Source organism: Sus scrofa, chromosome 1, assembly GCF_054392235.1.
Source record: "Sus scrofa isolate SSC_HxYL_T2T_F1_AM1 chromosome 1, Sscrofa_HxYL_maternal_Yorkshire_Landrace_v2.0, whole genome shotgun sequence".
Classification (NCBI taxonomy): Eukaryota; Metazoa; Chordata; class Mammalia; order Artiodactyla; family Suidae; genus Sus; species Sus scrofa.
Window position 1 is genome coordinate 288,072,451 of NC_139383.1, and position 26,031 is coordinate 288,098,481.

A 26,031-nucleotide genomic window follows, 5' to 3' on the forward strand; every position below is an offset into this window, starting at 1 on the left:
CCATGGGGGTGACGGGCGGCGAGACCTTGGTGGTGACCCTGGCCCTCCCGGCCGCAGACCACGTGGTGTGTGAGGAGGAGTGCAAGTTCGCCATGCTGGCCCTGAACTGCATCTGCCCGGCCACATCCACCCTCATCACGCTGCTGGTGCACACGTCGCGTGGCCAGTGAGTGCCTCCCAGGGCGCGGCCAGGGAGACCAGGGGCACTGGGGGCCAGGGAGGTGTCAAGACCCATGACAGGGTGGGTGAGTGAGGATGGGTGGCCAGCTGAGGGCGGAGCTCTCACCGGAAGCAGCTCCTGCCTTGCCAAGCGAGGGGTAGGAGCTGGGGCGTCCCTGTGCAGCGGAGGGCTGGGGTGGAGCCCAGGAGAGCCCCAGGTCTCGGGCACGGCGAGGGGGCCCAGCGGGGCTGGGTTCATGGGAGAAGTTTGGTTTCCCGCACCGGGGCTGGGCTCCCAGGCCAAGCCGGAGGCGAGAGGTGCCCTCTTCCCTCTGGGAAAGGCCGGGCGGGGGTGGGGGTGGGGGCCCCAGTTGGAGTCCTCCGCTCCTGTGGAGCCTGGGTGGCCCTAGGGAAGGGACCGGGCAGGGGAGGAGGACGTGGCCCCAGGCACCAGAGAAGACCCACAGGCCGCAGAGGCCAGGCTTGACTCAAACATTTTGACACCCCCTGAAGATCAGGCCGTTGAGTTTATAGCTTCAGAGACCTGGCCAAGGAACCTCTCCAGCCGTCGAGTCTACTCTCGGCCCGATGGGGCGGGGTTGGGGTCCGGGGTCACGCTGGCTTCCACCCACACGGCCAGAAGCCAAACTCGGGGGGCACTGCAGCCCGGCCAGGCGGGGGGGTGCGTGGAGGTGACGTCCTGCCCGCGCCCAGGGAAGGCCAGGAGTCGCCGGAGCAGTGGCAGCGCATGTACGGGCGCTGCTCGGGGAACGAGGTCTACCACGTCCGCATGGGGGACAGCAAGTTCTTCCAGGAGTATGAGGGCAAGAGCTTCACCTACGCCGCCTTCCACGCCCACAAGAAGTACGCCCCGCCCACCCCACCCCTCCCACCCCACCCCTCCCAAGACGTACGCCCCGCCCACCTCCCTCCCAAGACGTACGCCCCGCCCACCTCCCTCCCAAGACGTACGCCCCGCCCGCCCGCCCACCCCCGGGAGCGGGGGTGGGCAGGTCACGGCCAGGGAGTGACCCAGCAGGGTTGGACGTCAGCCCTCCCAGCCTCGACACCCTCACATGAGACTGCCCTCGAGGGTCTCTGGGCGGATCGGGAAGGGGTCCCCCGTTGGCCCCCAGGGAGCTGGGAAGGGCAGCTCCGGGCCCGTCGAGCCCCGCCCGGTCCTCCCAGGTACGGCGTGTGCCTCATCGGCCTGAAGCGGGAGGACAACAAGAGCATCCTGCTGAACCCGGGGCCCCGGCACATCCTGGCCGCCTCCGACACCTGCTTCTACATCAATATCACCAAGGAGGAGAACTCGGCCTTCATCTTCAAGCAGGAGGAAAAGCAGAAGAGGCGGGGCCTGGCGGGGCAGGGGCTGTACGAGGGCTCGGCCCGCCTGCCCGTGCACAGCATCATCGCCTCCGTGGGTGAGGCCCGGCGCCCAGAGTCCCAGCCCCCCGCGCCTGCCGCGCCCGCGGGCCAGTCCCCACCCTCGGGGCCTCGGGTTCGCAGCTGTCCCACGGAGATGGCCCTGCCTTCCTGTGGGGTCGGTGTCCCAGTGCAGCCGGGTCGCTCTGTCCACCTCCGCTGCAAAACCCCCAGCCCCCCTGGGGAGGGGCTGCCCGTCAAGTTCAACCACACTGTTCCAGGGACCGTGGCCATGGACCTCCAGAACGCCGAGTGCCGGCCGGCCCAGAGCGGCGGGGGCTGCGCGGGCAGCAAGCTGGCACTCCCCACGGAGAACGGCTCGGGCAGCCGGCGGCCCAGCATCGCGCCCGTCTTGGAGCTGGCCGACACCTCGGCCCTGCTGCCCTGCGATCTGTTGAGTGACCAGTCGGAGGACGAGATGCTGCCGTCGGAGGACGAGGGGCTGTCCATGGTGGAGTGAGTGTCCAGAGCAGGCCGTGCGAGGGGAGGACGGCAGGGAGTGCTGGCGCGGGAAGAGGCAGGCCGGCCGGCACCAGCCTGGGTCCCACCCTGCCCTCTGAGTGGGGCTTCCACACAGCTGCTCCCGAGACCTTGTTTAGCAAGTGGGATCTTCTGGGGACGCAACGCACGGACAGGAGAGCCAGGCTCTGCGCCCTCACCCCTCACCCTCCTCCACCTCAAACCCTGGGCAGCCACACCTCAGTGCCACAGCCCCCTTGGCGGGTGGCTGTTCTCCGGGCCCGGCTGCAGAGGTCACCAGGAGGGGAGCCCTGCGTGAGGTGCCACTGGCCCACCCGAGCTCTCACCCTGCTCTGGGTTCGGGCCCAGGTCTTCCTGTGAGATTATGCCAAGGGAGAGACCCAGTGTGTTCTCAGCTCTCAGCCCGTTGGCATCATCCAGGACAGACAGGGGGCGCCGGCCCGCATGACCGGCTCCTCCCAGCTGGGCTGGCACTGAGGCCACTGCCAGCTTCTGCCTCTGCCTCTGGGGTGGAGTAAACATGCTTTAAATGCAGACTGTGGGACCAGCTCTGGGATGAAGTCACCCCATAGGGTCCTACAGACATGGGCAGGTGGCAGGCTGGCCTCTGACGCCCTGTCCCTTAGCCAGTTGCAGACAGAGCAGAAGACCTGCCCCTCTCAAGGATAGTTGGGGGCCAACCGTGGCAGGTCGACCACCCTCATGTGTGCGCTGGGGGCTGTGGGGACAGCGGGGGGCAGCCTACGGGGAGACCAGCCTGGCTGGGGGAGCAGCGAAGGGGCCGAGGCCAGCGCCTGCCCTGGGGCTGGAGTATGGGGGGTGGGGCGCAACAGGTGAGCCTTGGGTTCTTCTGCCACTTCCAGGCCGGTGTAAGCTGGTGTGTGTGTGTATGTAGCTGCGTGATTTCCGTATGTGTGTGTGATTTCCATGTGTGTGTCTGTGATTTCTGTGAGTGTGAGTGTGTGTGTGTGTGGCGTCTCACCCAGACCCCTGGGGAGTAGACAGTGGTGGAGGCACAGCCCTCCTTCCTGCCCCACCCTGGAGTGGCTGGCTCCCCGCTCCCCAGGCAAAGGGGGCAGCTTGGGGGCCCCAGTGGACACCCGTCCTTGGGATCTGGCGCCCCCGTGTGGCGGCACATGCCCTGCTGAAGCTCCTGTTCCTCCCCCCAGGTACGTGAGGGGCTATCCCCCCAACTCGCCTTACATTGGCAGCTCCCCCACCCTGTGCCACCTTCTGCCCGTGAAGGCCCCCTTCTGCTGCCTGCGGCTGGACAAGGTAAGCCGCAGCAGACATCAGGGAGGTGCCTGGAACGCACTGGACGTCTCAGACCCACTTCCGACTCCACCAGGGCCCCCTGCCCCTGAGCTTGCCCGCCCGCCCGCCTGCCAGGGTCGGCTGTTTCCCTCGGGGCACGTTCCCGATTCCCCTCCTGCATCCACGCATTTCCTGAGAGGAGGGCATTCCTCACACGGCCCACTCCACATCCCCAGACCGGACACGGGTCTGACCCGCAGCCCACACCGCAGCCGCCCTGCCTGTCCCAGGAGTCCCCCTGGCCCTTTACAGCCGGAGCCATCCTGACCCCACCCACATCCGGAATGTTCCTCGCCCCCCTCCCCGGTTTGGTGGAGCATGGGGAGGGGGCTGCTGGGCCTGGGATGCCCAGAGGGGCGCGTCCTCCTGGAGGCGCTGTGGTGCTGCCTTAGACCACGTGGTACAGGTGGCACCGCCGGCTGGGGGCTGGGCTGGAGGAAATTCTGGTTTTGCCTTTGAGGTTAGGGGTCATTTGCGGGGAGGCGCGTGGGGACCAGCTGAACAAGCAGCTCTTCACGGAGCCCGCCCGCATGTCCCGCCGCAGCCGTGGGCTGCAGCCGAGGGTTCGAGGATCCTGATTCCTGCCTGTTTGTTAGCTTTTCCACTGGGAGGAAGCACAGCCCCATCTCCCAGGCGCACGCTCTCAGCCGTTTATGCCCCTGGCGCGGACTCCCTGTTTCGTTCAGAGGGTGCCCACTGCTGCGCCGGCTTTGTCCCGGATCCAGCTGGTTTTGATGCGCAGACTTTCTGGGTTTTGCTGGTGGCCCTGGGGCTGCCTTCCAGGCCCTCCCGACGTGTCCCCGTGGTCCTGAAGCATGTGCACCCCTTTGAGCCCATGGTCCCCCCACCCCACCTGGTTCTTACGCCGCCCCTGCTTCCCTTTAGTGGAAACCGGGTCTGGGCACTCGGTGTGCCCACGGCTGCTTTGCACCCAGGACTCTGTGCACAGAGCTAGAAAGTGTGCGTGCACACGCACACATGGCAAAAATGTGTGCACACACAGCAAACTGTACACGTACACACACACAAAAGGCACACCTGACAAAATGTACACACGCATGCGCGCGCGCACACACACACACACACACACACATACACACGAGACACGTGTCCGTCCTGCAGACCCCTCCTTCCCTCCCTCCCGGACGTGATCCCTGCAGGGGCCCCAGCTCACGCTCTGCTCTGCGCGGCGGGCGGGTGGCCCCCGTGAGGCCCGGGACTGGCCGCCCGGTGCCATGTGGCTGCGGACCCGAACGCAGCGCCCTCCCGGCGGCCACCGGCCCTGGTGGATTCCGGCGTGCTCTCGGCAGGGCTGCAAGCACAACAGCTACGAAGACGCCAAGGCCTACGGCTTCAAGAACAAGCTGATCATCGTCTCGGCCGAGACGGCGGGCAACGGGCTCTACAACTTCATCGTGCCGCTGCGGGCCTACTACCGGCCCCGCAGGGAGCTCAACCCCATCGTGCTGCTGCTGGACAACAAGTGAGCGCCCCGCGGCCTCCGCCCCCGGGCCTGGGCGCTATGCCAGCCTCCTCCCTCCGGGCCCTGCTGGGCCCCGCCGGGAGCCCTCCCCCGCCAGCTCCGCTACCCCCGAGGCCTGGCCGCCCGGAGCCCGGCCGTCAGGCCCCAGGGCCTCGGGCTCCCCTCGGGTGGAGAGCAGCCCCTGCGGCCCTGGGGCCCGGCCCCGTCCCACCCCGCACACCCCGGTCAGGGCCCCGGCCGGGCGTGGGGTGGGCGCCTCCAGCACCTGCTGTCCCCGCAGGCCCGACCACCACTTCCTGGAGGCCATCTGCTGCTTCCCCATGGTCTACTACATGGAGGGCTCCGTGGACAAGTAAGACGGAGGGGCCCCCGCCCCGCGCCGCCCGTCCCCCCGCACGGGCACCCCCCCATCCGGGCAGCCGCGGCGGGGCGGCGGGAGGGCGGGCGGACACAGCCAGGGCGTCTCCCGCAGCCTGGACAGCCTGCTGCAGTCGGGCGTCATCTACGCCGACAACCTGGTGGTGGTGGACAAGGAGAGCACCATGAGCGCCGAGGAGGACTACATGGCCGACGCCAAGACCATCGTCAACGTGCAGACCATGTTCCGGTGAGGGCTCGGCGCCACCCCCGCGGCGACCCGGCCCCCCACCCCTACCCCCGCGGCGACCAGGCCCCCCACCCACCCCCGCTGCGACCAGGCCCCCCACCCTCCCCCGCTGCGACCAGGCCCCCCACCCACCCCCGCGGCGACCCGGCCCCCCACCCCTACCCCCGCGGCGACCAGGCCCCCCACCCACCCCCGCTGCGACCAGGCCCCCCACCCTCCCCCGCTGCGACCAGGCCCCCCACCCCTCCCCACGTCTGTAGACAGGGACCCCCACCCTCCCCCGGCTGCGACCAGGCCCCCCACCCTCCCCCCGCTGCGACCAGGCCCCCCCCCACGTCTGCGACCAGGGACCTCTCACCCCCCCCACGTCTGCGACCAGGGACCCCCACCCCTCCCCACATCTGAGACCAGGGACCCCCCACACATCCCTCCCCACGTCTGTGACCAGGGACCCCCCCCACGACCCCTCCCCACGTCTGCGACCAAGGACCCCCCGCCACGACCCCTCCCCACGTCTGTGACTAAGGACCCACCCACATCCCTCCCCAGGTCTGTGACAAAGGACCCCCCCCACGACCCCTCCCCAGGTCTGTGACCAGGGACCCCCACTCCTCCCCACGTCTGTGACCAGGCCCCCCACCCCTCCCCACATCTGTGACTAGGGACCCCCCCACATCCCTCCCCAGGTCTGTGACAAAGGACCCCCCCACATCCCTCCCCAGGTCTGTGACCAGGGACCTCCACTCCTCCCCATGTCTGTAGACAGGGATCCCCCACCCCTCCCCACGTCTGAGACCAGGGACCCCCCACACACATCCCTCCCCAGGTCTGTAGACAGGGACCCCCCCCACCCCTCCCCACATCTGAGACCAAGGACCCTCCCACATCCTTCCCCACGTCTGTGACCAGGGCCCCTCTCCCCCAGGCTCTTCCCCAGCCTCAGCATCACCACGGAGCTCACCCACCCGTCCAACATGCGGTTCATGCAGTTTCGCGCCAAGGACAGCTACTCCCTGGCTCTCTCCAAACTGGAAAAGGTGAGGGGCCCCCGCCCGGCCTCCCCTGCGCCCGAGCCACGGAGCTGAGGGGCTCAGGTCTGCACAGAGCTGGAGGGGTGGGCGAGGGGGGCCCGGTGGCCTGCGGAGGAGGGTGAGGCCCTGGACTGTGTAGCCCGGAGGCCTCAGGGTCATCAGCCAGGAGCAGCCAGCGTCGGCTAAGGCAGGTCCAGGTCTGGCCTCGTGGGCTGCTTGTCACGTCAGGAACCCAGGTGACGCCAGCCCCGACACCACACCCCAGCCTGAACCGTGTCTATTCTCTCCACTGCCCGGCGGGGCCGTGCTCGTCCCAGTGCAGGGCAGGGACGGGGGACCAGAGAGGGTCCCCGGCAGGGCAGCTCTCGCTCCTCGGGCGCCATGAAGGGCCTCAGCCGGGAACCCAGGGACACAGGCAGGACAGGCCCGGTGGTGCCGCCGGGCAGGTTTGTGGACCCCAGCCCCTCCCAGGCCAGGGCAGCACCGGTTGTTGGGGGGGAGCGCCACACTCTGGCGAAACCAGGAAGCAGGCGAGTCGCCACGGAGGAGCCGCGACCATTCCCTGCGCACCTGGGCTGAGGCCCTGCCAGGGAGCGGCTTGCGCCCGTGTGTTTGAACCCTGGCCACAGCAAGGAGGACCCCCACGGCTGCCCGCCCGAGCCGGGCCTGGCCAGCAGCAGCCGACGGAAGGGACGGCTCTGGAGCTCCGTGGCCCCGACTGGGGACGGACAAAGGAAGGGGATGCTGTCCAGAGGCTCGTGGCAACCCTGGGCTCCTTGGCTGGCAGCCTGAGACCTCGGGCCATCCTGCCTGCTCACCCCTGCCCCCCACCGTGAAGCCCACCGGACCCCACTCAGCAGCCCAGGAACTAAACCTCTACCCTCTCTGTGCTGGAACCAGGCAATTGGAAGCTGGGCTCCGTGGCCCCAGCAGGAAGGTTCCAGGTCTCAGGATCTCAGGAGGACTCTCAGGCCCTGGAAGGCCCAGTCTGACCCAAGTGCGAGCAGGGATGGGCGGCACAGAGCTGGGGTCGAGGCGCACATCCTGGCACGGACCCTCGCGTGCCACCTTCCCTCAAGCAAACCAGCTGCCCCCCCCCCCTGTTCGGGAGGTGGGCTTGAAGCAGGTCCGTCCGCGAGCGTATCAGATGCGCAGCCACCTCCTTCCACCACGAATCTGCCTCCTACCCCTTCCCCTGCGGCAGGCATCACCAGTCGACTGCTCCTTCCCCAGCAGCATCGCCTCCAGGGGCGGGGGCAGCCCCCTTCCCACCTCGGGGGTTCGTGATGGTAAAGTGAGTGCTGCGGTTTTATGACGGAGAGAAGTCAGGAAGCAGCCAGCATGTGTGACCGCAGGAGGCTGCTCCTGGCTGGTGAGGGGCTGAGGTCCACGTGCGGCAGGAGACCCGGCGTACGCGGGACCCCGGGCTGAGGAGAGGGGCCGGCAGGGGACCGTCAGAGCCGCTGTCACGCCCTCCCCGCGAGTGCCAGGTCCGTAGGAGGCCCCCAGGTCCTCGTTTGCTCATGCACTGGCTGCACTTGGCCGGGGCTCCCGGGAGGTCTCTGCTGCCCCAGGCGTGTCCGGGCTCCCTGACGCCGCAGACGGACGGTCCAGCAGATGGTGGCCGGCCTCCCACAGGGGTGGCCAGGGACACTTCTTTGAAGAAATCAGTGGCGATGTATTTTTTAAAAGTGTGTACACTTATCGTAAGTACAAGAAGCAGAGAGAAGGATAAAGAAGAAAATGAAGAAAAGGAGATTCCCCAGATTCCCGGGTCGCTTCTGCATCCGCTCCACCCGGGCGGGCGCGGCGAGGCGCTGAGGGGATCCTTCGGAAAGCGGGGCGGGAGGGCGAGGCTGGGGTGTACGTCCTACCTGGAGAAGACAGGTCCTGTCCACCTGGTTCAAGCTGAAGAAGCCTTGGAGGCGTTTCCGGCGTTCAGAGAAACGCGTGTCCAGGAGAGTCCCCTGGCGCCGGGGAGAGCTGTCTCCTGCAGGTCCGTCTCCGCAAGACGTCCCAGGGCCTGGGCCACCCCCATCCCTGTCCCGGGACCCGGGCTCCTGCTCCAGCAGCCTCGGTGCCTGCGACTCTGACATCCGGCTGGGCATCCTGCCCACCTCCCTCTGGCCGAGCCGTTCTCCGAATTCGCCCACCTGTGTTCTGCGTCCCGCTGTTCCCTGTGACCTCAGAGTGCAGGTTAAAGCCCCTGGCCCATCTGCGGCCGCTGCCGAGCGTGCGGCGTGGACGCAGGGCCCCTGCTCAGAAAGCTGGGAAGCTCTGTGAAGGTTCTTGACCGTCACGCCTCTTCCTCCTCCTGAAGCCTGCCCGGATCGGATGTGGTTCTTTTCTTCTTGAACCATTAGTTGTTCTGCGTAAAGGGAAGCTGACAGCTTGAGTGACGTCAGGAGACTCTTCGTCCTCGTAAACGCATCGTGAGTCCTACATGCAGCCCGGAGTCGTGTGGCTCCGATTCCTGGCTCTCACGGGACTCGTTCTTTCCAGCACAGCACAATGCTGTTCAGAGCTCACACGTCGTTTCCCTCCCAGCAGCCGCGTGCTGCTGGGGTGCCCTCGGCTCCCTGCTGGTGACGGGGGACAGAGGTGAGGCCCCCTGCCTGGGCGTCTGGCTGCGTTGTCATCCAAGTTTGCAGCGATGAAGCCTCTGGTGCAGAAGCAGCAGAGGATGCTCTGGGGAGTCTGTGCGTGTCGCCTTCTCTCTGATTGGAGCACCTTCTGGTCCCGCAGGAGTGACACCCCGCGGGCTCAGAGCCCGCCCTCATCAGCAGCCCCCACCCCCAAGATGTCCACATCCTAACCCAGAACCAGTAGCGTGGAGCGCGAGTCTGGGGAGGGCGCTGAGACGGGAGGTGGCCCTGGATTGTCCCACACCATCACCAGGGGCCTTGTGAGAGGGTGGCCCTGAGGACCAAGGGGCCAGGAGCCAGGGGTGTGGTCCGCTTCTAGAAACTGGGAGAGGCGGAGAAGGTTGTCCTCCAAGCTGCCAGCAGGAAGTGGGACGTCTGGTGCCAGCCCGTGGTGACATGTCCCAGCAGCCACAGAAAATGCTCCCAACATCTAAGGAATCTGTGCCCTGGAGCGTCGCAAATGCCGCGTGCTCAGGGGACGAGGAAACTGTGAAGCCCACGTTTCTGCTCCCGCGCCCGCCTGCCGCCCCCTCGACTTCGCTTACAGACACGAGTTCTGGGATGAAATTACTGAGAGAACCCAAGTAGTATCGGTGAGGTTGCGGGTTCGGTCCCTGGCCTCGCCCAGTGGGTTAAGGATCCGGCGTTGCCATCAGCTGTGGAATAGGTCGCAGTTGCGGCCTGGATGTGGAGTTGCTGCGGCGTAGGCTGGGAGCTGTAGCTCCGATTGGACCCCTAACCTGGGACCCTCCATATACTGAGGGTGCGACTCTAAAGAGCAAAAAAGAAAGAATTCCAGGATGGCGACAGCAGGGCCTTAAACCAAGCCCGGGCCCCCGAATCCTCACCCCCACCCCCGGCCCCCAGTGTGTCTGGGGGACCCAGAGCAGGTGCTCGGCCTGGGCTCGGCCGTCTGCTGGGGCTCGGCACACACACGAGCCGCCCACCTGCTCCGCCCAGCCGCCCCTGCCCCATGTGGCCGTGGCCGTGGGCACCAGCCAATCTGAGCCCCCCTGTCCTGCAGAGGGAGCGGGAAAACGGCTCCAACCTGGCCTTCATGTTCCGCCTGCCGTTCGCCGCCGGCCGCGTCTTCAGCATCAGCATGCTGGACACGCTGCTCTATCAGGTCAGCAGGAGGGGCAGGGAGGCGCCCGCTGTGCCCGGCCAGCGTCCCTCTACGCGTCCAACCCCCGGGTGCCCGGGAGGCTGGGTGGCTCTGGGCCCCGCGCCTGCTCGGGAGCAGCAGGGTTCCCGTCTGGGGGCCCCGCCCTCTCCTCCTGATCCCTTTGACCTGATGCGCGTGGCCGTCGCTGACCGCGGCCGGGAGAGGCTGCCCAGCGCGTCTGCCGGGCACGCGGGGCTGGGGCCGCGCAGGTGTGGACGCCAGCCTCTCGCCCCCAGTCCTTCGTCAAGGACTACATGATCCCCATCACCAGGCTGCTGCTCGGCCTGGACACCACGCCGGGCTCCGGCTACCTCTGTGCCGTAAGTGCCCGGGCGGCGGGGCCGGGCGGGCGGCTGGTGCTGGGGGCGAGGGGCGGCACTGCCAGCCCAGGGCTGCCCGCGTTGCAGATGAAGATCACGGAGGAGGACCTGTGGATCCGGACGTACGGGCGCCTCTTCCAGAAGCTGTGCTCCTCCAGCGCCGAGGTGCCCATCGGCATCTACCGCACCGAGAGCCACGTCTTCTCCTCGGAGGTGGGCGGGCGGGTCCCAGAGGCAGCCCTGCTTCCCGCGGCTCGGGCAGCCAGGCCCTTTGGGGTCAGGTGCACACGACCCGACGTGGGACATCCTTGGGGTGGCTCTGACCCCTGTGGGGGAGGGGAGGCTTGAGAGCCCCGCGGGGCCCCTGTGCCACCAGTGGAACCACAGAAGGCGGGCTGCCCACCGGTCCTGGGTCTATGAGGGGCCGGGCAGGAGCGCCCGCGGGTACCCAGGCCGTCCTGGTTTCCTTTGCAGCCCCACGACCTCAGAGCCCAGGTGAGTTCACCTAGCACAGCGGAGTCCCGGGCCTCAGGGGAGGGGCACAGTGCACTCAGGGAGGGGTTGTGGCATCACCCACCCGGTACAGACAGGAAACAGGCCAGGGTGCCCCAGTCCCACAGGCCACTGCATGTCATGTCTTGGCCCTGTCGTGGCGGGCACCCCTTCTCCACCGCGTCTGTGCCATCTCCACACCCCAGAGCCCCACGCATCTGCCCAGCCCACAAGCCCCTGGTGCCTCCCAGCCCCCATGTCCCCCCCCCACCAGGAGACTGAGCCGCAGAGAGGGCGTGGCCTCCAGGGCCCCGAGAGGTGGATGGGGTGGCTTCTCTCGCTAGCATATCAGGGCCAGGCCTGGAGCCAGGGCTGAGGGTGGGCGTCTGGGGCTCACGTAGGGGGGTTCTGGCCTGGCACCCACCCCCGCCCCAGCTGGAGAGGAGGGCACCCGTCCCCGGGCTGAGGTCCCCCGGGGCCGTGACTATCCTCCTCCACCCTGTCCCCCCGCTGCTCTGACGGTCACCTCCCCTCCCCGCTCGCTCCTCTGTCCCCGGCCCTCACCCCTTGTCCCCGGCCAGTCCCAGATCTCAGTGAGCGTGGAGGATGGCGAGGACACGCGGGACGTGAAGGGGTCCTGGGGCGCGCGGGTGGGTACCGGTGGCGGCAGTGCCCACGGCAAGCACGCGGCGGGCGGTGACCCGGCCGAGCACCCGCTCCTGCGGCGCAAGAGCCTGCCGTGGGCGCGGAGGCTGAGCCGCAAGGGCTCCCGGCCCTCGGGGAAGGCGGCGGCCGAGTGGATCAGCCAGCAGCGGCTCAGCCTGTACCGGCGCTCGGAGCGGCAGGAGCTGTCCGAGCTGGTCAAGAACCGCATGAAGCACCTGGGGCTGCCCACCACCGGCTACGGTAAGGCCGACCGGTCCGAGCCGGGACCCCGGGAGGGGCTGAGCCTCTGCTAAGGCCTCAGCTTCCCCGCCTGTGCAGTAAAGGCCTGGGGCGGGCTGAGCCCTGGAGGAGGGGGTGGGGGAGGGGGCGGCCGAGGACACAGGCCTCGGTGGGGCACAGACGGGCCACCTCGGGCCAGTCCAAGGCCCGCTGGGTCCCCGTGCGGAGCAGGAGCGGGGATGTGGCACGGAGACCCAGAGCCCCCCCAGCAGCCAGGGCTCGGGGGCAGGTCAGGGGGCCACAGGTCCAACGGCCCAGTGCCGAGGCACTCCCAGGCCCCGGGGCCCCCACCGCTGCTCCTGGGCACGGCCACCCCATTCCTGCGAGTTCGGGGGGGACACCGCCAGGGCCTTTGTCTTCACGGGCAGACTTTCCCTGCAGCTTGTCTTGGGGAGATGTTTGTAACCTTGACCATGTACAGGCTGCGCTGCCGTGACTGGGCCAGAGGCCCGAGGCCTCTCCCTCAGCTGGCGCGGTCCAAGCGCCCCCCCCCCCCCCCCTCCGTCGCCTGGCCTCATCCACATCCTGGGCTGGCTTCCTTCTCGGGTCCCCTGTCCACCTTCCCAGGCCTGGCTCTGCCCTGCATGGGCGCCCCTCTCCCCGCCCTGGCGTCTGTCACCCACCCGGTGGGTCAGGGACCGTGAGCCCCCCTCCAAGTGGGATCAGGTGGCTTGGCTCCGCCATCTGCTGGCTGTGCACACCTGGCGGGAGGGGCAGCCCAGGAGAACCGCTCAGCCCCTCCCTGCCGCACCAGCCACATCATTCACCTGTGTCCCCTGTGTCCCTTCCCCAGTGGGTGCTGTCACCCCTTTCCCGGCGGAGCTCCTGCTGAGGCTCTGAGCGGAGGGCATGCTGGCAGTCAGAGATGCCTGCCCATCCGACCCCCAGAGCGGGCACCCGCCCCCTGCACCCGCCTCGGCCTCTGCGACCCCCGCCTGTCCCCAGCAGAGCTTGGCAGACAGGGCGGCGACTTCTGGTCAGGACAGGCTGGCCCCTAGCTGGCCGCTCCGCGTGCAGCTGCCCCCCCCGCCGCCGAGGCGCCTCTGCTGCTTTGCTGATTTCTCTCTCTGTTTCTGTCTGCCCCTCTTCCTGTGTGTCTGTAGAGGATGTAGCAAATTTAACAGCCAGTGACGTCATGAATCGGGTAAACTTGGGATATTTGCAAGGTAATTGTGCTCCGGTGGCCGGAGGCTGGCCAAGGGGCCGGCCCACCCCTCGCCGACGCTCAGCCTGGCAGCCACCCGCCCACACCAGGCAGACAGGCAGGACAAGCCAAGAGAGAGGGTCCCGCAGGCAGGGCCTCTGTGCTCCCCGCCGGCCACCTTGGCTTCCCGCCTCCGCCCGGGACCTGCCCCCAGGAGCCCCGTCCTGCCTCCCCGGGCGGTTGTCTAGGAGGAGGAAGCCTGCTCTGGGCACGCAGTCCGCCTGCAGCCGGCCCCTGGGAGCCCACCCAGCTCTCGGGAAGCACCCGGACGGCCGGCCCCAGGCCGCGGTGCCCGCGCCCCTGCCTGCTGGAGCAGGGTGAGGCCTGGGCTGGGCCTGGGGTCCTGGGCCTGCACGCCCACCCCCTGAGCCTTTGCGGGCCCCCTGAGCCAGGTGACCGCTGACATCCGCGCCTCAGCTGGGGCTTCAAGAGGGAGACTCCCTCTTCAGTTGAGGCAAAGCCGATGAGGCTCTGGGGTACAGGGCCTACCTGGGCCCCCAGTTCTTCCAAGACGACACCCTGCAGACCTGCCCCAAGACCCCAACAGGGCACACAGGCCTCGATGCCAGAACCCCTTCCTCCCCTGCGGGCTCCTGGCACCCGGGGAGGTCGGAGCCTGCACGGCCAGGCCCCCGGGGCACAGGGGACCCCGAAGCTGACGGCCTAGCTCCGCGGGACTGTTTCTGAGGATGGAGGGAGCCGTCGGGGGGCAGCCCAGGCCCAGGGGCGAGGAGCCCCGAGAGTCACAGCCAAGGGAGCTGCTGGGAGCCGGCCCAGCTCGGCCCCTGCGGGCAACGCCCAGGCACCTCTGGGGTCCTCGTGCTTTTCCACTTCCCGCGCCCGCGTTCGTGGGAGACCTGCCAGCCCGAGCCTGAGCCTGGAGCTGCCGTGAAGGACGGCTGCGTCACCCCATCCCTGCGCCCACTTGCACCCCTGCTTCCCACCAGGGCTCCCGGGCCGGTGGCCTCACCCACAGGGTCCCTGGGACTCACTGGGGGGGGTGCTGAGCCCCCACCGTGTGTGGGTGTTGCGAGGTGCCTGGGCCAGGACATAAAACCAGAAGAGAGGCTGATCCTGTGGGCTGGGGGATCCCCCTGGGGAGGGTGCCATCACGAGCCCCTCTGGCTGCCTGCACAGGAGACGCCCCCAGCCCCTTCCTCACAGCCGCCTGGGGGCGCATCTAGTCACCTCAACTCATAGGGAGAGCGGGGCTGGGCAGGCAGGGCGTGTGGGCGCCCAGGGCCGGCTGGGAGGCTGATCTGCAGGTTAGGGAGGAGCCCCCCACTGTAAGGCCTGGAATGCCGTGGGGGAGGGAGTGGGTGGGCTGGCACTCCCTTGGTCATTAGCCAGGAGAGCCATCGCCAGCCCTGCCCCCACCCAAGGTGCTCACCAGGGCACAGCAGTCGCGGGGACGCCGGCCCATCCTGGGGAAATGGAGGTCAGGGCCTTGAGACTGACCCCCGCCCCGAGCCCCGGGCCCACGCCCCCCGCCTCAGCCCAGCCCCCCGGAAGCACAAAGCTGGGCCTGACCGGAGCTAGGAGGGCCCGGGGTCCGTCTACCCAGGCGAGAAGCAGGGCCAGGGAGCTGCCACTCCCACCCGCACGCAGAGGCCCGGCCCCGCCCCGGGGGAGCTGAGCTGTGGCCACGGCCCTGGCCTGTGCCCACCTCTCCATTTGCCGCCTTCGGACCAAGCCTGCTTCCACACGGCCACCCTGCTGAGGGCTGTGGTCAGGGGTGCGGGGTCCCCAGGAGCCTCAGGAGCCGCCCCCCTCCCACCTGCATCCCCCGGGCCCTGCCGCCAGCCCGCACAGCACGGCCTCCAGCCTGACCCAACCTGGCTCGGGATCGGCCGCACCTCGGGCAGCACGACCCACCGCATGCAGTGGGAGGGGCGGGGCGGTCAGTGCCTGGCTGCCGGGCCTGGACACGAGGCTGGCACCCGCTGATGTCTGTCAGCCCCCAAGTCCCAGCCTGTGCCCCCGCCTGCCCCCCAGCATGCTGGGCTCCACCTGCCACTGTGGGGACCCTGAATCCACGGCCAGTTCCATGGATTCAGGGAAGCGAGATGCAGCCCCCCGCCCCTGCTTGGCTGGCCAACCAGCAACTGCCCCAGCTTTCCAGAAGATTCTGTCACTAGGTACACGGACAGGCAGGGAAGTGGGAGGAGCCAGGAACAGAGGCCGCCCAGGGCCCGACTCCTGGAGAACCCCCTTCCCCCGTGTCCGTCCTGGCTCAGGGTCGGGCAGGGCCTGCAGAGGTCGGCGGATGGGTAAACCTAGGCCACGAGCCACTCATCCCCTGCCAGTGACTGCGGCTCACTGCTGGGCAGTGGCCAGCCCTGTCCCTGTATTTGGCCAGAGACACCTATGAGGCGATTAGGGGTTCCCCAGAACCCATTTGTACCCCTGCGGGTCGCGTCCCACAGCCACCCCATGAGCCAGACACGGGGCTGTCCCCATGTCCCCATGACAGGCAGCAGGGCTCTGCGTGCACCCAAGGGCCTCCCGCGGGGTGGCTTGGGAAGAAGAGGCCAAGTCCAGGGTGAGGGGAGACCGGGGCGGCCTTGGGCGGGGGTGGGGGGACGCGCCGAGGGCTGGGCTGTGTGGGCAGGTGTATGTCTGTGCCAGCGTCTGCACACGTGCAGATGTGCAGGTTCGAGCAGGGGATGGGGGTGCTCCAGGCCTCGGTTCAGGGTGACCACACGGTAAGGTGCTGGCGGCTCAGCCGAGCACGCTGCAGGGAGTGTGGTTCGGGGGACCGGCCTGGCCGCCCCTCCCGGCGGAGGGCTGCTCGGCTGGAAAGGCCTGGAGGTTCTGCCGCCGGACTGCAGCCAGCAGCTCTTCCGGGCCCTGCGGGGCGGAGGTGGGCGGAGGTGGGCAGGGGCCGAGCGGTAACCACCTGCCGGGCCCTGTCTCCTCCGCAGACGAGATGAATGACCACCAGAACACCCTCTCCTACGTGCTCATCAACCCCCCACCCGACACGCGGCTGGAGCCCAACGACATCGTGTAGGTACCACGTCCCCACCCACCGCATGTCCACACCGCCGTCCGCGCGCCCACGCCCCCGGGCGGAGGCGGCCTCGGGATCCTCCCGCCTCCCCGCAGGTATCTCATCCGCTCCGACCCCTTGGCCCACGTGGCCAGCGGCTCCCAGAGCCGGAAGAGCAGCTGCAGCAACAAGCTGGCCTCCTGCAACCCGGAGACGCGGGACGAGACGCAGCTCTGAGCAGCCAGGGGCCCTGCCCGGCCGAGCCGCGGGATGCACGAGCCTGCGGACCGTCACAGGGCCCGGGCCGCCCACCCCCCCGGCGCTGCTCCCGATCCGACCGGAGGGAGTGGGCCTCGGCCGGGGTGAGGGGCGCAGCGGCCCCGGGCACCACGGGACGCTGGTCGGGAGCCTTTTTAGACCTGTTTTTACAAGTCCACACAATCCATGTCCCTTTACACAAATGCACCGCAACTCGTGACCGTGACCGAGCCGGGCCAAGGTGCAGGGAGGGGCTGGCCTAGACCACCCGACGGGCGTGTTCCCACGCGGGGCCCCCCCTCCCCCCACACGTCCTCCGCCGGCTCAGCTATGAGGGTCTGGCCCAGGTCGGGCGGCGAGGGGAGCACTTCCCAGAGGAAATGGGGAGCTTGGCAGAGCCCCTCGCCCAGGCCAGGCGCGCCAGGAGACCCCAGAGGGGCCCCGCGACCGGACGCGGACCTTTCGCCTGTTTTTATGCGGATCTCCCGCAGCCCTTTCAACCCAAGACCTGAAGCACAACCACCCAGGCCGCCTCCTGCCGAGGGAGGGACTCTGGGCGTCTCCGCGGGTCCCCTGTGCCTGTTTGTGCCGGGATGTGCCCGCTCAGTGCTGGAAGCTTGTATTAAATGGACGTGCTCTGCAGACGGGGCGGCGCTGTGACACACCCCCCCAGCGGCTTCGCACTCGGGCCAGGCCTGCCCCCGCCACCCGGTTCCAAGGCTAGAAACTCTTACTGTGGGCCCCCACCCACCCGGACCCCACAGGGAAGCCCCCACCCCCGAGGAAAGGCTGCTGGCCTGGGCCCTCCCCCAAGCAAGTGGGGTGACGGGGTTGGGGGCTCCAGTGTCCAGGGCTCCCTGGTGAGCGGCCCAGCTCTGGGGCCCAGTCGTGCCCGGGGAAGGGGCACAGGGGACAGGGGTGTGCCTGGCTGGGACAAAGTCACCTGAGTTTGTTCTGGGCTGAGGCTCTGCTCCCCGAGAGCACCCCGAGAGGCCAGCCGGGAAAGGGCCAGCACAGCCCCTGGGGTGGGGGTGGCTCAGGACAACACAGCTGCTGGAGTGGCCTGCCCTGAGGGAGGAAGGTGGCCCAGGCCAGCCTCTCCTTCTGGAGCCCAGGCCACACAGCCAGCTCCTCCCCCGACCCTGGCAGCCTGGTCTCCCCCGCCCACCCCCTCCCCGAGTGTCCACAAGCCCAAAGGCAGCGGGCAGCAGGGGGACAGGAGGGGGCAGCTGGTCCGGGTGGGGAAAGCTTGGGGCCCTTAAGGGGGCGACAGGGGTAGGATAGCCTTGGGGGGCTGGGCCAGCAGGTGACCGTCTCCCAGCATTCTGCCCGCACGTGTCCCCCTCTGGCACCCGGGCTCCAGCTGCCCAAGGGGAGGAGGCGCCCGCAGGAGCAGAGGCAGAGGCAGCTGTTGCGCTGTGGACGGGGCCCCGCCCGGGAGGCATGCTTCAAGTTGCCCGGCTTGGGTTTGGGGTTCGCGGGCCCAGCGGTGAGGAGCGGGGTCCAGACGAGGCGCTCACACCCGTGGCTGTGATGATGGAGCGTCCAGCAAGGGCCGGAGACCCGAGTCGGGGGCCGGCACGGCCTTGAACGGGCGAGTGGAGGCGGGTCCTCGATGTTCTGCCAGGTTTCTGGACACACACAGTTAGAGACCCTCTAGTTTTGCTCATTCCTATAGAAAACTGGTAAGACGGCCAGGCCAGCGAAGGTCCAGTGGTCCAGCTAGTGAAGTGGGCAGGGCCTGGGCGCCCGGGCACTCACGGTGGGTGGAAGGAGGTTGCGGAAGGAGCCCTGCTCTGCAGAACAAGCCCCCGTATCTCAAAAGAAGCGCACCTGCTCCCTGGGAGACGCAAGGGGGTGGCATCATGTCAAACGCTCGTTGAAACCAGAGAAGGCTGAGTTCCTGGTGGCACAGTGGTTTCAGGGTCCAGCGCTGTCACTGCTGCGACCCGGGCTACTGCTGCGGCCCAGGCTCAAACCCTGGCCGGGGAGCTTCCACCTGCCGCGGGTGTGGCCAAAAAACCCAGTCAGAGACGGCAGGAAAGGAAGAGAGAAACGAGGTGTGAGCAGCACGGCCAGGAGCAGGTGGAGCTACCCCGCCGCCGCCCTGTCCGCCCGTCGGAGGAGAGCCCTTGGGGGTGGAGGGGGCAGCCCAGCCCCAGGAGGACACCGGCCGTCCTGCCCCCGCCCCGCACGCGGTCGGGCTCCCACCTGAGAGGCGGGGGTCCACAGCGAGGCCTCCGTTCGGCCGCCGCGGAACCCAAAGCCACCACCCCCTCGACATTCCTGAAACCTCAGCTTAACGCCGGCCCGCACCCGACAGTCTCAAAGGTGCCCCTTTCGTTTGCGGGACTTGAGTTCGGGGGTGGACGTCTCAGTGAAGCCACAGCGTTTTCCTTGGAGGCTGGCGAGCTTCCCTCGGGCTGAGCCCGGCTGCATCTGGGGCAGGAGACCCCCGAGAGCTGGCGTCCGGGGTCCAACAGCTGTGCAGGTGGCACGCACCCGAGGTCTGCGGTCCAGGCCCTACCCCCCAGCTGGGAGGGTGAGGAGGGGGCTCAGCCTGGGCCGCCAAGGGCAGGGGCAGGCCCCCCGGGGCAGCCGGCTGGCCAGAGCCACCTTAGCCCCCAGTGACGTCAGCAGGAGCCAGCAAGGTGGTCTCGGGGACTCAGGGTCGCCCAGAGCAGAAGCACCAGCCGGGAGCGTCCGTGGTGGGGCTGGGCCACTCCCTGCAGCATGTCCCACCTCGCCCTGGTCACAGAGCGCTGAGTGACCATCAGGTCCTCCGTGCCCAGGGCACCCTGCCTGGGCACCTCTGGGTAGCCTCAAGGACACCTGCTGAGGGGGGCACACTGCACGGCCCCCCTTACCACCCGGGGGGCCCATACCCTCTGCAGCCCTTCCTCAGGGGTGGGGGGTGGGGGGCGGGAACTTTTGACCCCCCACTCGGGCATGTCACTGCAGGCTCCCCACCCCTGTCAGGGACGTGACTGCGCCTGCAGGCAGGCCAGGTCCCAGCAGGCGGGTGCCCCTCCCCACCCGCGGCCAGGCCAGTTTCTCTCCGTGGTCCTGGACTCAGGCCCCTCCCAGGAAGATGCCAGGCAACAGACCACCCTCCAGGGAGGTCCTGGGCTCGCGCCCTGCCCTCCTCTCGGCCACAGGGCAGCCTGGGGGTGGGGGGCGGGCAGCCAGGAGGTTCAGGGGCAAGGGTGTCCAGCAGGGGTGGGGGCAGTGTGGGGGCCCACGTCCTCCCGAGGCCCTCATCTAAGCCCCCTGCCGGGGGCCGGCTGCAGGGTCCTGGCCACCCCAGGGCTGTGCCCCCCCTTAGTGACTTGGGCAGAGCGCAGTGTCTCGCTCTCGAGCGGAGACGTGTCTACCCGCGGCCCCCGGGCGGCCAGGTAGGGGCTGAGGCTGCAGACGGTACCTCTGCTGCCCCCCAGGCCCGAGCTCCATCCTTTAGGAGACTCGGGGTGGGGGGCAATGTGGTTTTGGTAGAAAAAGCACCTTAAGCCAGGACTATTCCACACCAGCCCCGGTCACCTCGAGAGAGATCACCAGCCCCTTGTCTGGCTGGGACCCCTGTTAGCTCTGAGGGGCCCCAAAGGTCTTCAGGGAACTTGGCCTCCAGCAGGGATCTCGAAGCCACGAGCACCATGGCTCCAGGGTCTCTCCTGGTTGTGCTGAGGATGGCTCACTGGTGCCACCTGCCCGCTGCCCCATAGCATCCTGGGGACTGGGTCACAGCCCTTCCTCCAGCCCACCTTGGGCCCTGGCAGCGCAGGGGTCCGAGAGGAGGGGCCACAGGGAGCTCGTCGCCGCCTTCAGCTGGGGAGACACCCCAGTGGCGGGTTCCCAGCTGCCCTGCTGCACGGGTGGGCTCGGGGGTCACCCCGGGAGAACCCCTCCCCCAGGGCCCCCCAAGAGGTGCTGAGCCTGAGTCCTCGGTGCTGAGGTGGACAGGGGCTGCCGTCCACATGGAGGCTCGTGGCCCTGCTCACCCGCTGGGGCCTCGGAGCCCCTCACCAAGCCCAGACACGGCGACAGCAGGCACCACGTTCAGGGCCCCTCGTCCCGGGTTCCCACAAGCCCGGAACCAGCTGATGCAGTCGCCCGCAGAGCCCTCGGGGGCCCCCCTGCAGCCGGCGCGAGGGGTCGGCGCCCGGTGCTCTGGAAGCGCGGGCGGAGTCTCAGCCCCGGGAGGCCCGCTGGGCCGGGACCGCTGCCCTCGGCTCCTGTGACCGGCCTGCCCGCTGAGTCCCACCGCAGCTGGTCGAGAGCGGGGCCTGCGGGCTGGTCCCTCCCTGGGGCTGTTCCAGGAGGCGGCTCGCGTCTCTGCAGACAAGGATGCTGGGGCTCCCCTTTCCCTCCCGTTACAAGGGCCGGCCGCGCGCAGGACAGCCTCGGCTGCCGGCGGGGACCGCGGGCAAGGCGGCCGGTGCCATCAGAGCTCAAGGGTTCCAACCGCGACACTCATCGGGAGGAGCACGTGCCCGCATCAGTGCCCGCATCAGCCCCTCGTTTTGCACGTGGCTTGCCTCTCACGCACGCGAAACACCCTAGACCCACACGTGACTCTTTACTCCTGTTTCAGCGCCGCCGCCGCCGCCGGAGGGGGTCGTCTTCGTCTGGGTCCATCTGAACATTTTCTCCCGGGTTGGTGCCCGTCGGCTGTGCTTCCTTCTCCACCTCGTGACATCAGCTGCGTCCCTTTGAATGTCTGCCTTCCGCCTGCGCGGCTGGGGGCGCCCGTCATTTCCCTCCCAGGAGCCTTCCCGGCTCACCTGGACACCCAGGATCCCCGCCCTTGCGGGCGCCTGCGGAGCTCCATCCGCAGCCCCAACCCCCTCTGCCGGGGCCAAGCACGGTCGCAGCTCTGGGGACGAGGACACGCCGGCCTTGGGCTCGCTGCTCCGCACAGCGCAGGAACGGTCACCGCAGAAGTGGCGCCGGGGAAGGGGGTGTGCTCCCAAAGGTCCCCGGGCTCGCGGGGTACCTGCACAGACAAACACGGCCCCCCACCTCCCACGAGCCCCAAAGACGGGCTGCACGTGCGCAGAGGCCTGCACATGAAAGGCCCGAGGAAGAGCGCTTTAGACGTTGACTTTATAAAAACACCTGGGAGGAGAGCCCATCGTGGCGCAGAGGCTTAAAAATCGGACTGCAGTGGCTCAGGTTCAGTCCCCCGCCCAGCGCAGTGGGTTAAAGGATCTGGTGTTGCCACCTTGTAGGACGCAGCTGTTGCTCAGATGTGATCCCTGGCCCAGGAGCGTCCAAATGCCACGGGTGAGGCCACTGAAAAAGAACCCTTTGTAACCTCATGGTAAAGAAAGATTTCTTAAGTTCTCGTTAGAACCTGGATCACTGAGCCGGACGATTCCTCAGAACTTCTGCTTGTCAAACACCAAAGAGCATGAATGGGTATTTCTATTATATTTTGCGTATTAATTATCTTAAAAAAAAATCTTATCTTGGAGTTCCCGTCGTGGCGCAGTGGTTAACGAATCCGACGAGGAACCATGAGGTTGCGGGTTCGATCCCTGGCCTTGCTGAGTGGGTTGAGGATCCGGCGTTGCCGTGAGCTGTGGTGTAGGTCGCAGACGCGGCTCGGATCCCGCGTGGCTGTGGCTCTGGCGTAGGCCGGCGGCTACAGCTCCGATTCGACCCCTAGCCTGGGAACCTCCATGTAGGCTGGGTGTAGGCTGAGAGCTGCAGCTCTGATTAGACCCCTAGCCTGGGAACTTTCATATGTCACAGGTGCAGCCCTAAAGAGAAAAAAAGCAAAAGCAAAAAAAAAAGAAAAATTTATGATAAAAACTCTCACCAAAGTGGGTATAGAGGGAACATTCCTGAACACAATCAAAGCCATTTATGACAAACCCACAGCAAATATAATACTCAAAGGAGAAAAATTGAAAGCCTTTCCACTAAAATCTGGAACAAGACAAGGATGCCCACTCTCACCACTGCTTTTCAACATGGTGCTGGAAGTCCTGGCCACAGCAATCAGACAAACACAAGAAATAAAAGGCATCCAAATAGGAAGAGAAGAGATAAAACTGTCACTGTATGCAGATGACACGATACTGTACATAGAAAACCCTAAGGACTCAACCCCAAAACTACTTGAATTGATTAACAAATTCAGCAAAGTAGCAGGATATAAGATTAACATGCAGAAATCAGTCGCATTTCTGTATACTCACAATGAAACTTTAGAAAAGGAATACAGAAATACAATACCTTTTAAAATTGCACCCCAAAAAATCAAATGCCTGGGAATACACCTGACCAAGGAGGCAAAGGACCTATATGCCGAGAACTATAAAACTTTAATCAAGGAAATTAAAGAAGATGTAAAGAAATGGAAAGATATTCCATGCTCCTGGGTTGGAAAAATTAATATTGTAAAAATGGCCATACTGCCCAAAGCAATCTACAGATTCAATGCAATCCCTACCAAATTACCCATGACATGTTTCACAGAACTAGAACAAACCATCCAAAAATTTATATGGAACCACAAGAGACCCAGAATCGCCAAAGCAATCCTGAGAAACAAACCAAGCAGGAGGCATAACTCTCCCAGACTTCAGGCAATCTCACAAGCTACAGTCAGCAAGACAGTGTGGTACTGGTACCAAAACAGACATACCGACCAATGGAACAGAACAGAGAACCCGGAAATAAACCCAGACACCTATGGTCAATTCATCTTTGACAAAGGAGGCAAGAACATAAAATGGGAAAAAGACAGTCTATTCAGCAAGCATTGCTGGGAAACCTGGACAGCTGCATGCAAATCAATAAAACTAGAACACACCCTCACACCATGCACGAAAATAAACTCAAAATGGCCGAAAGCCTGAAATATAAGACATCATCAAACTCCTGGAAGAGAACACAGGCAAAACACTCTCTGACATCAGCCTTATGAATAACTTCTCAGGTCAGTCTCCCAAGGCAACAGAAATAAAAGCAAAAACAAACCAGTGGGACCTCATCAAACTGACAAGCTTTTGCACAGCGAAGGAAACCAAAAAGAAAAGCTGCAGAATGGGAGAAAACAGTTTCAAACGATGCAACGGACAAGGGCCTAATCTCTGGAATATACAAGCAACTTACACACCTCAACAGCAAAAAAGCCAACGACCCAATGGAAAAATGGGCCAGGGACCTGAATACACATTTCTCCAAGGAAGATACACGGACGGCCAACAAGCACATGAAAACATGCTCAACATCCCTGATTATTAGAGAAACGCAAATCAAAACTACCATGAGATACCACCTCACACCAGTCGGAATGGTCCTCATTAACAAGTCCACAAAGAACAAATGCTGGAGGGGGTGTGGAGAAAAGGGGACCCTTCTGCACTGGTGGTGGGAATGGAAGCTGGTACAACCACTATGGAGAACAGAATAGAGGTACCTTAGAAAACTATACATAGAACCACCATAGGACCCAGCAGTCCCACTCCTGGGCGTATATCTGGACAAAACTTTCCTGAAAAAAGACACATGCGCCCGCATGTTCATCGCAGCTCTATTCACAATAGCCAGGACATGGAAACAACCCAAATGTCCATCGACAGATGACTGGATTAGGAAGATGTGGTATATATACACAATGGAATACTACTCAGCCATAAAAAAGAATGACATAATGCCATTTGCAGCAACATGGATGGAACTAGTGACTCTCATCCTGAGTGAAGTAAGTCAGAAAGAGAAAGACAAATACCAGATGATATCATTCATATCTGGTATCTAATATACAGCACAAATGAACCTTTCCACAGCAAAGAAAGTCGTGGACTTGGAGAACAGACTTGTGGTTCCCCGGGGGGAGAGGGAAGGAGTGGGAGGGACTGGGAGCTTGGGGTTAATGGGTGCAAACTATTGCTCTTGGAATGGAGTTACAGTGAGATCCTGCTGTGTCGCACTGAGAACCATGTCTAGATACTTATCACGGAGCATGACAATGGGGGAAAAAATTATGTCTACATGTATGTGTAACTGGGTCGCCATGCTGTACAGTGGGGGGAAAAGTGTGTTGGGGGAAATAATGATAAAAAAATAAATTTAAAAAAAAAAAACAAAACAGAATAACAGACGGACAGCTGGAAACAGACTCCTCTCCGGGGAGCTGCCCAACCCCAAGGAGGGTCCTATCCAAATACCAAGAGTAGCAGCAAAACACCTGCCGGGACTTGGCATATACGCGGCTCCCGTGATAAGATCTTTTTTTTTCCCGCCTTCTTTTTGGCCATCCCACATCACATACACGGTTTCCTGGCCAGGGATGAGATCGGAGAAGCACTTGTGACCCACGCCGCAGCCGCGGCAACACCAGGTCCTTGACCCGCTCTGCCAGCCAGGATTGGACCTGCGCCCCAGCGCTCCAGGGCCGCGGCCGTCCTGTGGCACCACAGCGGGAACTCCTGAATCTGGACTGGACAATTTCTGAGATGTCTATGAATCGGTAAGAAGAAGCAGGCCGTTGGTTAAAGCAGCCCAGCGGAGAGCGGGCAGAGGAGGGGACCAGGAATCCCCCAGAAAGGAAGCACGGCCTGCTCTGCAGACGCCTGGAGGGCGCCTCACTCTCAGGCGCGGGGGCAGTCGTGTCACCCCACGGGCGCCCGCCTGAGCTGCAGACAGACAGCGGCCGCGGCAGGGGCACCTGTCGACCAGCTCTGACACCCCAGGGCTCGTGGGCTGTCCCGCGCCGGGTGGGCAGAGGGCACCGTCTCCTCGCACAGCCTCCCCCGCCCCCGAGCTTCCTGGGTCTGGGGTGTCCCCCGCCACCCGCAGCACAGCTGAGCGCCTCTGAGATCTGAGCGTCTCTATTTCTCAGGGACACGGGGCAGGAGTCAACTTGCCCTTAACACCTCAGTTCCCGGTGGCGCAGCATGTTAAGGATTCGCCGTGGTGGCTGCTGTGGCGTGGGTTCGACCCCTGGCCCAGGAACTTTCATATGAGGCGGGCACGGCCAAAACGAAACCCACCTCACATCTGAGCCCAGCCAAGACGAGGCTCCGTGAGGACACGGTGTGTGGCGGGACGGCCGTCCAGGCCCAGGGGCACGGGCTCACGTCCCACGCCCTGTGGCAGTGTGGGTGACGACCCCCGCCCCGGTGCACGGGCACCAGAGGGCGGCCTTCCGTTTCCCTGGTGCGCTTCTCAACCGTTTCCCGCATCCAACACTTTCACAGAACTAGCCGTCATGGTGGCTTCCATCACCACGTCTCTTTAGGGCGCACCTGCAGCATCTGGAGGGTCCCAGACCAGGGGTCGAATTGCAGCTGTAGCTGCCGGTCTCCACCACAGCCACAGCAACGCCGGATCCTTAACCCACTGAGCGAGGCCAGGGATCGAACCTGCGTCCTCACAGATGCTAGTCAGGGTCACTTCCACTGAGGCACGATGGGAACACACAGGTCATTTTTTAGATAAACGAAAATAACATAAAAAGCAGATGTCTAGGAGTTCCTGTTGAGGCTCAGCAGTTAGC

The 26,031-nt window shown here is 65.5% G+C and overlaps 1 protein-coding gene across 9 annotated transcripts in view; it reads left to right on the forward strand.

Moving 5' to 3' along the window:
* Positions 1–17,165, forward strand: part of KCNT1 (potassium sodium-activated channel subfamily T member 1) — a 64,334-nt gene extending 47,169 nt beyond the window's left edge. For 5 of the 9 annotated variants that reach the window (XM_085019992.1, XM_085019979.1, XM_085020014.1 and 2 more), the window contains 17 exons: positions 58–166; positions 874–1,023; positions 1,348–1,586; positions 1,809–2,043; positions 3,237–3,342; positions 4,692–4,864; positions 5,145–5,216; positions 5,337–5,471; positions 6,397–6,508; positions 10,172–10,273; positions 10,549–10,632; positions 10,720–10,845; positions 11,107–11,127; positions 11,706–12,030; positions 13,173–13,235; positions 16,198–16,282; positions 16,382–17,165. In XM_085019992.1, coding sequence (XP_084876118.1) covers positions 58–166; positions 874–1,023; positions 1,348–1,586; positions 1,809–2,043; positions 3,237–3,342; positions 4,692–4,864; positions 5,145–5,216; positions 5,337–5,471; positions 6,397–6,508; positions 10,172–10,273; positions 10,549–10,632; positions 10,720–10,845; positions 11,107–11,127; positions 11,706–12,030; positions 13,173–13,235; positions 16,198–16,282; positions 16,382–16,502 — 2,258 coding nt within the window. In that variant the 3' untranslated portion in view covers positions 16,503–17,165. The remainder of the gene's footprint in view (positions 1–57; positions 167–873; positions 1,024–1,347; positions 1,587–1,808; positions 2,044–3,236; positions 3,343–4,691; positions 4,865–5,144; positions 5,217–5,336; positions 5,472–6,396; positions 6,509–10,171; positions 10,274–10,548; positions 10,633–10,719; positions 10,846–11,106; positions 11,128–11,705; positions 12,031–13,172; positions 13,236–16,197; positions 16,283–16,381) is intronic. The other 4 variants (XM_085020007.1, XM_003353710.5, XM_085020001.1 and 1 more) reach the window with 2 other exon arrangements.
* The last annotated feature ends 8,866 nt before the right edge of the window (positions 17,166–26,031 follow it).